Below are 14,133 nucleotides of genomic sequence, written 5' to 3'. Positions count from 1 at the left end.
AGGCTGCCATCCCAGTACTATAGAATTTATTTCATTTTACAATTCTTGCTCTAATGAAAAGATAAATTGTTCCTTGGGTCAGAGAGTCTAAGAAAGGAAGATAAACATTACTAATGGTTGTTGTGGCCTCTATAAGAAGTTCAGTGCAAAGGGCCCCTGTAAGGTGGTTAGGGCCCTAAGAGTTTGTCCCCAGCTTGACTTCTGTCAAAACTGTCTCTATGACAAGGATGTTTTTTCCTTCCCATTGTGAGCATTTCATCCTCAAGATACTGAATGCTTTCATCATTGTCTGCTTTTGAAGAGGAAGTTGTTGGATTTTTGCCCAGTTTGGCCACAAGTGGGGTGGGAGGAGATGTAGGAAAGTGAGCCAAAGTGTGCTTTAACTGGACAGTGTTTACTTCACATGTGTTGTGTCATGATAAAGACAGGGGTATTGGTAAAAACTTTCATGCTCCATAGCTACCTTTCCTAGTGAAGGGTAAACTTTAAAAAAAGAGAGAGAAATAAATAAATAATGCAGTTGTAAAGCAGTCTGTTGGTATATCAGGCTGTTAAGATGTAGTTTGACAATTTTGATTCCAACCATACTTTGCTAGAACTAGGAATGTTCTTAAAGAGGCATAAAATTATTGAATTGTTGATTGGAAGGAAATTTAGGAACTGTTTAATGAAACTCTTCTTTTATCTGGTTGTTACATGCACTCACACACTCATGCATTCCCCAACACACACACACACACACACTCTCTCTCTCTCTCTCTCTCTCTCTCTCTCTCTCTCTCTCTCTCTCTCTCTCTCTCTCTCTCTCTCGGTAAGATCCTCACATGACAGATAGGGCTCTGGATGGTCTTTCCAACACTGACATTTCTCTTCACTTGGCTTTTTGCACCCCTTTGTACTTTCCTCTATCCATGGTGTCCTTCCTCCTCACAGAGATCTTTCTTGACTCTTGACATGTTCTGATGGCACTTCTGATTCATGCAGCAGTCACATGCACATTGTGGATCTATGGTTTGTCTGATTAGTGGGAGGAGGGACTGCCCCTCTTGCTCATTTCTGTGTCACCAGCAGCTAACACAGTACTTTGCACATAGCTGTACCCATATATGTTTGGAATCCATGAATTCTATCCATTCATTACATTTTCTATAGTCACCTGACTTATATTTGAACTTTCAAAAGTATCTTATTCTATTTTGGATTTGCTGTAGTGATAATACAGTTTTTAGAAAACTGAAGAAAATGTTTATAACCAGGATGAGAAAAGGATAATATTAATATGTAAAAGAATTCCCACACATCTCTAAGGAAAATGTTTGACTTTAATAAATAGACAAGGATGTATGATTAGCTAATTCACAAAGGAAATTCTCAAAATGGCTAAGAGAGACCTGAGAACATTTTTATCTCATTTGTAAAACTGGGAACTTACAGGGATTTTGTTATTAAATTTAGTTCATTCAAAAATAATTGTTGAGGAGTTCCTGTCGTGGCTCAGTGATTAACAGATCTGACTAGGAACCATGAGGTTGCGGGTTCGATCCCTGGCCTTGCTCAATGGGTTAAGGATCCGGCATTGCCGTGAGCTGTGGTGTAGGTTGCAGACGAGGCTCGGATCCCGCGTTGCTGTGTCTCTGGTGTAGGCTGGCGGCTACAGCTCTGATTCGACCCCTAGCCTGGGAACCTCCATATGCCACGGGAGCGGCCCAAGAAATGGCAAAAAGACAAAAATAATAATAATAATAATTGTTGAGTGCCTCTTTTGTACCTAAGCACATTCTTAATACTGAGGATACACAGTGAACAAATTATCCCTTCCTAATAGAATTTACGTCCTAATAGTGGAGAGAAACAATAAACAAACATGTAAATAAAATGTACAGGATGTTGGATAGTGTTGAGGGCTGTAGAGGAAAATAAAGCAGGGAAGAGACGGCAGGTAGTAGGTCACAGTGCTGCTATTTTAAATAGAATGATCCAGGAATTCCTTACTGAGACTGTGACATTTCAGCAAAGATTTCGAAGAGCTAAGGGAATCAACCGAGTAGTTGTCTTGGAGAAGAATGTTCCAGGCAGAGAAATAGCACAGATAAAGGAATGAGAGGGTGTTATAGCTGATAATGTTTGAAGAATAGCAAGGGAGCCAGTGTACTAAGAACAGAGTGAGCAAGGGAAAGATTCTAGGAGAGGTGAAGGGGGACTAGGTGAAGGCCTTTTGATCTGCAAGTATGTTGGCTTTTATTCAGGTGGGAAACCATTGCAGAAAATTCAGTCAGGGGAATGACATGAGTATTTGTCATATATAATGTAATGACATACATATATATTTGCTTTTTAGGGCCACACCTGTGGTATATGGAAGTTCCCAGGCTATGGGTCGAATCAGAGCTACAGATGCCAGCTACTGCCACAGCCACAGCAATGCTGGATCTGAGCCATGTCTGCGACCTATACCACAGCTCATGGCAATGCCGGATCCTTAACCCACTGAGCAAGGCCAGGTATCGAACCACATCTCATGGATACTAGTAGGGCTCGTTACTGCTGAGCCACAACAGGAACTTCCAACTTGAATATATTTTAAATGGATTATGGTGCTGTTCCATTTAGAACATTCTATTCTGTGGAATCAGAGAGGCTAATTAGGAAACCCGAATAATTGAATTAGAGTTGATGGTAGCCTAGACTGGGGTGGTAGCAGAATGAAGGATGGAGATAGAGAAGTACTTAGACTGTATGCATTTTCATGATAGATAAATATTCGGCATGAGAGGAAGAGTCAAAGATTACTTTGAGGTTTTAGGCTTGAACAACTGGAAGGTGTTAACCAAGGTATAGAGTGCTTAACCCGCTGTGTGGCATACCCGGTGCTCTGTGAAGGATGGTTCCCTTCCCCAGAATTTAGGATAAAAATGAAAGACTTTATCGATCTGCCTTCACAACAAATTTTTCTCTCCACCTTCACAAACAAATAGAATGTTTCTCCAGAATAATTAGATAACAGATTCTACATTTAGCTAGCACATTGGAGTTCTAATAAATTACTGTCTGTTGACCAAGATATTTACTCTCTAACAGAAGGTGAAACTATTGTTTTTCCATATGACTGATACAATAGTGGCAAAGATGTCAATAGTAGTAAAACTTCTAAAAAATCAAAGAAAAAACTTACTCTGTCAGTGTTTCATTTTATGGATAACATGCACTTTATGCCCATTTTTTCTTTTCAGGATGCTGCCTTATGGCTGTTTAGCAACAGGAGACCGCTCTGGCCTCATTGAAGTTGTGAGCACCTCTGAAACAATTGCTGACATTCAGCTGAACAGTAGCAATGTGGCTGCAGCAGCAGCCTTCAACAAAGATGCCCTTCTGAACTGGCTTAAAGAATACAATTCTGGGTTAGTGTATTTTGTTTGATTTTCATTCTTCTGAACAAACAGTCAAACAAATAATTGTTAGAATCCTCAGTGTCCCAGAGGAAATACTAGTGTTATTTATTGCTTCACTTCATGTTAGATCAAAATGACAAATAGGCCTTCCTAAAGTCTTACAGACAATTAATTCTACTTCATCTAGATCAAATTTCAGAGCTGTGCAGCATTTTAAAAGCTAAGAATTTAAGTATTTAACAAATAACATATAACTTTTTAAGTGCATGAACTTCTGTAATTATGTGAATGTATGAACTAGGTAAGTTTTCAGTAGATATTTATAATAGAATTTAGTGACTTTATAGACTGATCTTGCCAAACTAAAAAATACAACACTAGGAATTGTGTTATTGTGTTGGAAAAGTGCTAATACATAGGAAATGAAGGAATTTTACAGGAAGGGGAAAACACCTCAAGTATTTTTGGCTTAAGACTCTGAAGTCAGACTGAAATTTTATCATGGTCAAAATCCAAGAACTTGTATGTGAGAATTAGTTTTCAAATTTTGTTTTTAGCGCCTTGTCCTTAAAGGGTCTATATTAGTCAGTTTTGATTTAAGTCAGTGACTTAAATGGTTGGAACTGCAATACCGAAGTCTTCAGTATGAAATTCTAGTCTTTGGTCAAAACTACAAAAATGTTCTGAAGCCCGGTGTCATCCAGCAAAACCGATGGTGTCCTTTCATTACTATGCATATGAACCTACCACTATCGCCACTGAAACATGAGCCCCAGGACACAGCATTTTGAATGGCTGAGGTCCAGTTATCAGATGACTCCTGCTGACTCCTCTCTGCCCTGCTCCTCTGATGATCATCCACATTTTCTTGGCTGATCTAGCATCTTCAACTCATATGGTTTTGGCAGCTCTGTGTTGCAGTTCTCCTTACATTAAAGAGGAAACAGAAGTGTGGATTGGGTCCATCCCATACATTGGAGGCTGAAAACCTTTCTTGCTGCTATTTTTTTCCCCTTGTTCAGGGATGACCTGGACCGAGCCATTGAGGAGTTTACCCTGTCCTGTGCCGGCTACTGTGTAGCTTCTTATGTCCTTGGGATTGGTGACAGACATAGTGATAACATCATGGTCAAAAAAACTGGCCAGGTAAGCTGCTTTCCAGAGTCTGCCACGGGCCTCAGTGATGCTCTTACATATGAGCAGCACAGTTTCTTGGGAAACTCAGTCAGATTTCTTATGATTCTCAGAGTTATGTCTTTGTCTTTCCTTTTATTTCCCACCCCTTGTTTCATATACCATCTCCTTCATATATTGGTTTGTTTGCCTAAAGTTAGGTGATAAGCATTTATTGAAATGTTAAAAAAAATTATTGCAGTTATTTACAAGTGACCTATTCCTTCAGTATAAAAAATTGTACTGGCGGAGTTCCTGTCATGGCGCAGCGGAAATGAATCCAACTAGGAACCATGAAGTTGTGGGTTCGATCCCTGGCCTTTCTCAGTAGGTTAAAGATCTGGTGTTGCCGTGAGCTGTGGTGTAGGTCGAAGAGGCGGCTCACATCTGGCATAGCGCCCAGCTATAGCTCAGATTAGACCCCTAGCCTGGGAACCTCCATATGCCACAGATGTGGCCCTAAAAAAAAGACAAAAGACAAAAAAAAAAGAAAAAAGAAATTGTACTGGGGACAATATGTACCTAAGAGTAGAACGAACAAATAATGCACAGGATGTATTAACTTTAAAGAAGACAACCAATGCTTAAAAAAACACCAAAAATAATTGAGACGAATCCCACTTGAGCCATTTTTTTTCATTTAGAATATCAAGTCTAATCATATCTGGAAGTAAGGAGAAATAGAGTAGAGTGATATCACTTGGGGGTAGCCGGGGAACTAGACCAGGTTATTTATTTTTACTTATTTGTTTATTTATTTTTTAAATGGACACACCTGAGGCATATGGAAGTTTCAGGGCTCAGGGTTAAATTAGAGCTGCAGCTGCTGGCTTATGTCACAGCCACAGCAACTCCAGATCCAAGCCTCATCTGTAACCACTTTGGATCCTTAACCCACTGATCGAGGCCAGGAATTGAACCCACATCCTCATGGACACTATGTCAGGTTCTTAACCTACTAGGCCACAGTGGGAACTCCAAGACCAGGTTACTTATTTATTTATTTGTCTTTTTGCGTTTTTTAGGGCTGCTCCTGTGGCATATGGAGGTTCCCAGGCTAGGGGTCTAATCGGAGCTGTAGCCACTGGCCTATGCCAGAGCCACAGCAACGCAGTATCCGAGCCACGTCTGCGACCTATACCACAGCTCATGGCAACACCAGATTGTTAACCCACTGAGCAAGGGCAGGGATCGAACCTGCAACCTCATGGTTCCTAGTCCACTGTGCCATGACGGGAACTCCAAACCAGGTTATTTAATATAAAGAAGCTCTTAATTTTGAAATGAAAAATGTCTCATTCTTCAGAGTGACTTTTGTTTGTAAAATTCTTTTACATTAAGCAAAGTCAAATAAAATAATGAGATGTTTTTCGGTTTGGCCACCCTTGGAATTCTCTGACACTAAAGGCATTCCAGAATAAAAATCTCTGAATCACTATATAAACTTCTGGCTCTAGGTGGGACCCAGAGTTTTACACTTCCTTGGAGATCTGGTGTGGGCTTTGAGAATTGAACCTTGTGTTCACACCTAAAAAGATTCCCTTGGACTTCTGGTTAATTAGGTCAAAACAGATTTTTCTCCATTGTTTCCTCAGGCCCTTCTAATATGATATTGAGAAATAAGAAATATGTAAACCCAGAAAGTCAAAGATAATAGGCAAAGAGGCACAGTGGGCGAAAGACATCAACAGATTTGGGGATGAGAGAAAGCAAAATGGAAAAATGGCAATGACTTAGCATAGCTGAGAGAATGTCTACTTGTGGAAGGGTGTGTGAGTCTAAGAAAAGGCCTGGAATCAGAGGCACTAGATGCTGCTGAAGGAGTTCCCATTGTGGCTTAGCAGGTTGAGGACCCAACATCTCTTTGAGGATGTGGATTCAATCCCTGGCCCCGCTCAGTGGTTAAGGATCTGGCATTGCCACAAGTCTACAGCATGTGTCACAGATGCAGCACATATCCAGTGTTGCCATGGCTGCGGTGTAGGCCTCAGCTGCAGCTCCAGTTTGACCCCTAGCCCAGGAACATCCATATGCTGCAGGTGTGGCTATAAAAAGAAAAGAAAGGAATAGATGCTGCTGAAGGTGAGCAAAGGGGAAGAGGCTGAAAATAGGATTGACTGGCAGTTTATAAATGGAGCAATTAGGTGCTCATGTCTCCTTTCCAACTCCAAGAAGGGTTAGAAGATTTATTTCCTGAAGAAACCAATTCTTCTGACTCAAGGACAACCAAGTTCTATAGAAGCTAAGAGTAAGGGGCCATATTAAAAATGAGGATGTGAGGACTATGTCTAGATACTCATGTTGCAACAGAACAAAGGGTGGGGGAAAAAAATGTATACATGTAAGGATAACTTGATCCCCTTGCTGTACAGTGGGAAAAAAAAAATTAATTAATAAAAAGCTTAAAAAAAAATGAGGATGAAGTGTAAGTTGGCATGCTAAATAGTATGGTTCCCACACACTCCTGCTTGCTTTGCTACGAGAACACTAGCAACCAGGTATGTATTTGCACTCTCACAAGAGACTAGATAGTTCTTCTCAAGAGAATTGGATTGGTTCCAGTGAAAGGGCTTTTAGACCTGACAGTGGAGGTCTCTCCCCAGTTACTTTCCAAGGAAACCCACTGATCAACAATCCTACTATGTCCATAGATTTTTCATTCATCTTTTTGGAGACTCATTATTAAATGTGAATGTTCATTCAGGGATTATAAGACATTTGAGGCAGAGCTCCACTGTGAAAGATAGGGACTAAAGCAAGCAAAATGGGGGGGAAAAGGACTGGGAAAACAGAGTTAACTGCCGTAAATAGAGGATGATTAAAAAAATAAAAACAAAAAAGACATTGTGTCTATGTTTTTAAAAATCAGAAAATAGAATCCTTGGAAACTAAAAAGAGGAACAAATAGGAGTTCCCGCCATGGCACAGTGGGTTAAGGATGTTGTCTACCTGGTGGCAGATTCAATCCCTGTCCTGGAACAGTGAGTTAAGGATGATCCAGTGTTGCCACAGCTGCTGCTCAGATTTGATCCCTGGCCTAGGAACTTTCACATGCCATGGGTGTGACAAAAAAAAAAAAAAAAAAAGAGAGGAACAATAAAATTAAAATAGAAGTTTAAATTCAAGATCAACTAACTTTTCTTTCTTTCTTTCTTTCTTTCTTTCTTTCTTTCTGTTTCTTTCTTTCTCTTCTTTCTTCCTTTCGGTCTTGCCGTAGTCGTTCCTTCTTTCCCTTTACTTTTACTTTCGTTCTTTCTTTCGTTCTTTTTCTTGCTTGCTTTCTTTCTTTCTTTCTTTCTTGTCTTTCTTGTCTTTCTTTCGTCTTTCTTTCCCTCCCTCCCTCCCTCCCTCCCTCCCTCCCTCCTTCCTTCCTTCTTTCCTTCCTTCCTTCCTTTCTTTCTTTCGGCTGTGCTCCTGGCATGTGAAAGTTCCCAGGTCAGGGATTGAACCCACACCACAGCAGTGACCCAAGCCACTGTAGTGACACCAGATCCTTAACTGTGCCTCAAAGGAACTCCTCAACTGACATTTCTTGAACTCTTGTGGGAAGCACAGTTCCATAAGTTCTTTATGTATGTCAATTCCTTTAATCTTTATGACAACCTTAGAGAGCAAGTGTTAGTATTACCCTCTTTACAGGTGAGAAAATTGACACGACAGAAAGTGGACATACCAGGACTTAAATCCAGGCAGTTTGGCCCAGATTCTGTTTTTTAGGCACCATGTTATATATTGTCCTTCAACATCCCCAAAAGGACCAAAGTATCTGATAAGTAGAAGAAAGAGGATCCCGAAATGATAGAGAATCAGTTCAGGGAGGTTCACCATCTAGCCTAATGAAAATTACAGAAGGAAGAGCACACAAGGGAAGGGAAGTGAAGGAACTTACCACGCAAATAATACAAAGATTTCCTCAGAGCTGATATTCATGAATATCCAATCAAAAGGTCACAAAATTTTCTTTCCAGTGGGTGAAAAGACCCTCACTAATAATGCCCATCCCCATAACATTTCAGTGCATTAAGCATAAAGCAAAGGTCTTAAAACCTTCCCAAAAAAACACACATAGCAGGCCACATACCAGAGTTCAGGAGTCAGGAATCTAGCAGTGTCGGAAAGTATATAGACAGTGGAAATTAATCTTTATGCTTTTGAGAGAAAATTATTTTTAACTCAGAATTCTATACCAAACTTTCAGTCAAGTATGAAGGTAAAATAAAGTCATTTTCAAATATAACAAGGTCTCAAAAGCTGTACCTCCTCTTCATCTTTTTTTCAGGAGAATGCTAGAATAAGGGCATCTATCAAAACAAGGGACTGAGAGTTCCCTGGTGACTCAGCAGGTTAAGGACCTGGTTTGGTCACTGCTGTGGTGCAGGTTTGATCCCTGGCCCCGGAACTTGCACATGCCATAGGCACAGTGGAAAAAAACCACAAACAAACAAACAACTAAAAAAACCAACAAGGGTCTAAACTAGTGGTTCTCAGCTGGGGTGCTTTTGCACTCAGGGCATATTTGTCAATGCCTAAAGACATTTCTGGGTGTTACGACTGGGAGGGGGGATGCCTACTGGCATCTATGGGTAGAGGCTAGGGGGGCTGCTGAAAACCGTCTAGTGTCTAAGATAGAATCTCACAACAAAGAATTATAGGGTCCTTAATGTCAGTAGTGCCAATATTGAGAAAGCCTGGCCTACACCAAAAGAGAAAGTGGTATGGGATTGGGAAACAGGAATGGACTCCAAATGGGAAGAGGGTGAAGGCTGAACCCAGGGTGATGATTCTGTGGCAGGTCTGGAGAGCAGCCCACCCAGACAGCAGCTAACAGATTACCTGACCATGTGGGAAACTATTTTGAAATGATTTTTAGATTTTTAAGATTTTTTTGAAGAATTAGTGATCAGATCACTGAACACTAAGACCAAAAAAAAAAAAAAAAGTTTTGTCAAGGAAAAAGATTAACAAAAAAGGAAATGTTGTTGTAGTGTATGTACCATTACCACATGGCTCAGCTTTGAAATGTGTTTCCATATTTGAGCAATATAAACACTGAATGTTGATTTAACCAGAAGTTTTGATATAGTGTGCTCCATTGTGAGGTGTTACATCAGCACAAGAGTACTAAATCTGTACCATCCATAATGGTTGAAAATTAGGAAGTAAAAAATAAGTACAAACATGCTATTTAGAGAAATGGGGGCAGCTATCAGGAAAAACATGTGAAAGAATGGGGAGAAGTTCCCTCTAAGTAGAGACACTTAAGGTGGTGAGGGAACTGGTGGGACAAAGAGGTCTTCTCTTTTTGGTTTGCTTCTTTGTGTAAAACTATTTGACTTTTAAAAATCAATGTTTATTATTTGGATGTATTTTCCCTTTTAAAGATTCGTCTTTCCCACTGGTTATATGCAGTTTAATATCAGGGTTATTATTGAGTATAAATGATCTGTGAACATCAGAAGCACACTTTTCCCAAGTGATCCAGAAGGCTGTGAAAAGAGAGAAGAGCTCCTATTATGTTGGATGTAGTGCTTGGGGATCTAGGACTGCTGAGGTCTTGCCTTTTTATTTGGAACCCACCAGAACAAAGGGGGAAATTATATCCCATTTGTTTTCCAGCTCTTCCACATTGACTTTGGACATATTCTTGGAAATTTCAAGTCTAAATTTGGCATTAAAAGGGAGCGAGTGCCTTTTATTCTTACCTATGATTTCATTCATGTGATCCAACAAGGAAAGACAGGAAACACGGAAAAGTTTGGCCGGTAAGCATTGTCCTTGTGCCAAGGGTAAACACATCTAATATATTGTTATCTGACCAGCTGAGAGGTATATTTAGATTGGGGAGATAGTCTGCTAACAGGCGGCTTTGGGGGAATTTACCTATCAGATCCATGTTCTGATTCAGAGAAGAGAAACAGGAATTCCCATTGTGGCTCAGCAGATTACAAACCGGACTAGTATCCACTAGGATGTGGGTTTGATCCCTGGCTTCACTCATTGGATTAAGGATCCGGCATTGCCATGAGCTATGGTGTAGGTCACAGACTTGACTCAGATCCCACATTGCCCTGGCCATGGCACAGCTGCAGCTCTGATTCAGCCCCTAGCCTGGGAAATTTCCTATGCCTTAGGTGTGGTTCTAAAAAGACGACAAAAAAAAAAAGAGAGAAAAAAAGAAAACAAACAAAATGCTAGAAATCTGAAATAAATTACTGTGTTTTACTCCAGTAGTATGCCATCTTTTACCTGTATAAGAAAAAACTGTTATGACATTTGTTAGATGCTGAGTGGGACTGGCATTTTGCTGTCATTCTATGTGAAGTACAGTACGAGAGTCAGGGTCTAGGAGTTCCCGCTGTGGCACAGCAGGTTAAGGATCCAGTTTTGCCACAGCTGTGGCATAGATTGCAGCTGCTGCTCAGATTTGATCCCTGGCCCAGGAACTTCCAAATGCTGCAGATACAGCCAAAAAAAAGGGTGTGTGTGTCAAGATTTAGGAACAGACTTTGTAATCTCTTATCTATCCCTTGCTATTTGAACGTTTCCCTGCACATTACTTGTCTTCTTGTCAATGTTAACTTCATTTTAAATGGGACAAAAATAATTACATTTCAGGGCTGTTTTAATAATGACATGTTATATGATGTGACCAGCTCATACCATATGCTTACCAGATGATTGCTATTATTATTTTTAGTTCTGCCTGGGTTTCTGTAGAATATACTTCTGGATCCATTTTTCTCTTTGGCAAAATTAGTGAGATAGGATTGAATTATCCTATTGAATGACCACCTTGAAGAGGAGAGAGGGAAGGCAAGATGACAGGAAGGTGAAGTGCAAAAGCACTTGCAAAAGCTGATTTGGGTAGCATCAAAGAAATTAAGTCTCTGGAGTCAGACCACAAATCTAGAATCTAGAAGTATGGTTAAAAATCCTTAGGGGTTATAATTACCACTTGTTTTATAATTAATTTTGTGTCTCATAGGATTAAAAAGCCTAGATTAAGTGTTACATGATCTTTAATCATAGAATTTCTATTTAGTTTTATTTTTTAAAGATATGTATTGTTTTAGAGAGTTTGATTTATTTATGCAAATTTTTGTCCTGGGACAGTTTTCTAAGAAGTGGAACTCAGAAGCAAATGTTTAGTTCAATAGAAATTTTCCAGCTCTTATGGAAAGTCTAGCTGTATCTCTCTTATTTTGCTCTATGAAATTTGTTATCTCACTTCTAACATCATACTCTCATGATTTGCTGCGTAAACGAAAGGTTCCGCCAATGTTGTGAGGATGCATATCTGATTTTACGACGGCATGGGAATCTCTTCATCACTCTCTTTGCACTGATGTTGACTGCAGGGCTTCCTGAGCTCACATCAGTCAAGGATATACAGTATCTTAAGGTACACACCTCTTTTCTTTGTATATTGGATTTTGTGGGCAAAGAGCTCAGCTCTAACTATTTCCTTCAAACATTTGATGGGAGTGGAACAAGGTCATTTGCTGTGAGATGATTCTTATCCAGGAGTGGTAGTAGCAAGCTCCTGAATAGTTGTCTTGCAGAAATCATAAATTCATTTCATCTTCAAAATCCTTTGGCAAATGTCTTGTTATCACCATACTTTGGTGTTCATTCTCCCTCCTGCACATGGCATTTAAATAAAAACATGGGGTACATTGCTTGATGGTGACTGGGAGGCATGACCTAGCTAGTCCCCTGCAGACTTTGAAATTTGCACATCACTACAGAGGTGTGAAATCAGATTTTTTTTCCCTCTTTATTTTCAGGACTCTCTTGCATTAGGGAAGAGTGAAGAAGAAGCACTCAAGCAATTTAAGCAAAAATTTGATGAGGCACTCAGGGAAAGCTGGACTACTAAAGTGAACTGGATGGCCCATACAGTGCGAAAAGACTACAGATCTTAGTGATCAGCCTTTGCTCCTAATGTATTTGTTGGTTTTGTTTAGTTTTTGTTTTGCACTTGCACTAAACTGAACGTGACCCTGCCAGAGATGTTATAAAGGGAATGAAATCTGGAGCCCAGAGTTAAATTAAGAACAAGGCATCCCACAGAACCTAATATGAACAATCCCTGATTACTACCCTCTGCTTTTTGAATGCTTCCAAGATTCATCATGAAAACTGTCAACATTATGGATAATCATTTCCTGCTGACTTTGCACGCCAAGGAATGCTACTAGAGATTGTTTTTCGTCTTTTTTTTTTTTTTTTTTAATGTATTTGGTACTTTTCTGGAAAGGTGTAAACACTTCTTTTTCATATTGTGACCAAGTATTATCACTCAGCCAACTTATCCATACTTTGGGACTAGTAGCTGTTCTTACTTTCCAAATGAGGCTTAAAAGAAAGCTATCTTTCTTCCCTTTTTAAATTGTGTAAACTACAAATTATAATATAACTTGAAGTTATGATTATTTTTCAAAAGAAATCTTTTAAACCTATGGAAACATTAATTCTTTTGTTTATATTTATCTACCATGATAGCATCATTCCAGCCAGACTTGCTGCAAATCTACTGGTGAGGCAAATATAATTTAATTTATGCTGCATATATATTTATAAAATTTCTAGTGGGAGTTCTATGTAAAAGGATGTTATTTTGGTTTTCTTCAGCCTGTGTTTTAAAGTTTTACAAAAGCAGAGCTTTTTCCTAAGTTACTTTTTAGTTAACTATATGATCCAGTTCTTCCAGCTGCTTCTATAATGAGGCACATATTAATACAGTTTTTACATGGTTCTATGAAAGAGTTCACTTCATAGAGTATAATACTTGAGCAAATTTATCCAAGACAGAAAGCAAATGAAAAGGAAACTATTTATGGAATAAACTCCAGACCTAAAATTTAGTATTTTAGTAAAATGCCAGCTGTTCTTACTGTATTTATTAAAACTTGTAATAATGTGATTTTTCAAGGATATTAGCTCAAATTGAAATGTTTCATGCCACATGGAATTCTTTAATTTATTTGTTGAGGTACCATATATTTAGGGTGCTAGATGGCAGATAATGTTCATATGTGCAATAGGAACTACTGGTTTGAATGTGTAAATGGAGGCTTTTTCTGAGTACTGGCAACATCCAGCAAAACTTACTGCTTATTCTCCAAAGACTATTGGGAACTCTCAATCCTCAATGACATGGGAAAGAGAACTGAGTATTTGCCCTGCGACTGAGTTTTCTATAGGAATTTTATTAAAGATGGTTTAATTTTGTTGTCCTCTTTAATGTTCTCAGTCAAATAAATGGGTGAGCTGGTTTTGGCTGCTCTTGGGATGTGTGGGCCTCTTCTTTATGGGCAGCACAGGCCTTTGGACCTTGGCACTGGGACTCTAAGAAATGGCCAAGTCAGTTGACAAACCGACCTCAGGAGTAGGCCGAGGTTCATGGTCTCTTCCATGACATCTCTCCTTGCTCCCCAACCCCACCAGGCCGTATGCCAGGCTTAGTTGGGAGCTTGAGGCAAGAGGGTGCCCTCACTGAGTTTACATACCTTTGGGAAGCACCCTGAGGTCTGGAAGAGTGTCCCTTCAGTTAGTCATATCAATACCC

General features: G+C 39.6%; 1 protein-coding gene across 4 annotated transcripts in view; it reads left to right on the top strand.

Annotated features, from left to right (window-relative positions):
• The window catches only part of PIK3CB (phosphatidylinositol-4,5-bisphosphate 3-kinase catalytic subunit beta), a 178,604-nt gene extending 164,745 nt beyond the window's left edge, over positions 1-13,859 (top strand). For all 4 annotated transcript variants that reach the window (XM_047783338.1, XM_047783354.1, XM_047783345.1 and 1 more), the window contains 5 exons: positions 3,231-3,398; positions 4,412-4,535; positions 10,179-10,324; positions 11,832-11,964; positions 12,350-13,859. In XM_047783338.1, coding sequence (XP_047639294.1) covers positions 3,231-3,398; positions 4,412-4,535; positions 10,179-10,324; positions 11,832-11,964; positions 12,350-12,487 — 709 coding nt within the window. In that variant the 3' untranslated portion in view covers positions 12,488-13,859. The remainder of the gene's footprint in view (positions 1-3,230; positions 3,399-4,411; positions 4,536-10,178; positions 10,325-11,831; positions 11,965-12,349) is intronic.
• Positions 13,860-14,133: the final 274 nt, after the last annotated feature.

Source organism: Phacochoerus africanus, chromosome 1 (assembly GCF_016906955.1).
Source record: "Phacochoerus africanus isolate WHEZ1 chromosome 1, ROS_Pafr_v1, whole genome shotgun sequence".
NCBI lineage: Eukaryota > Metazoa > Chordata > Mammalia > Artiodactyla > Suidae > Phacochoerus > Phacochoerus africanus.
This window is presented reverse-complemented; position numbering and strand designations above follow the sequence as displayed.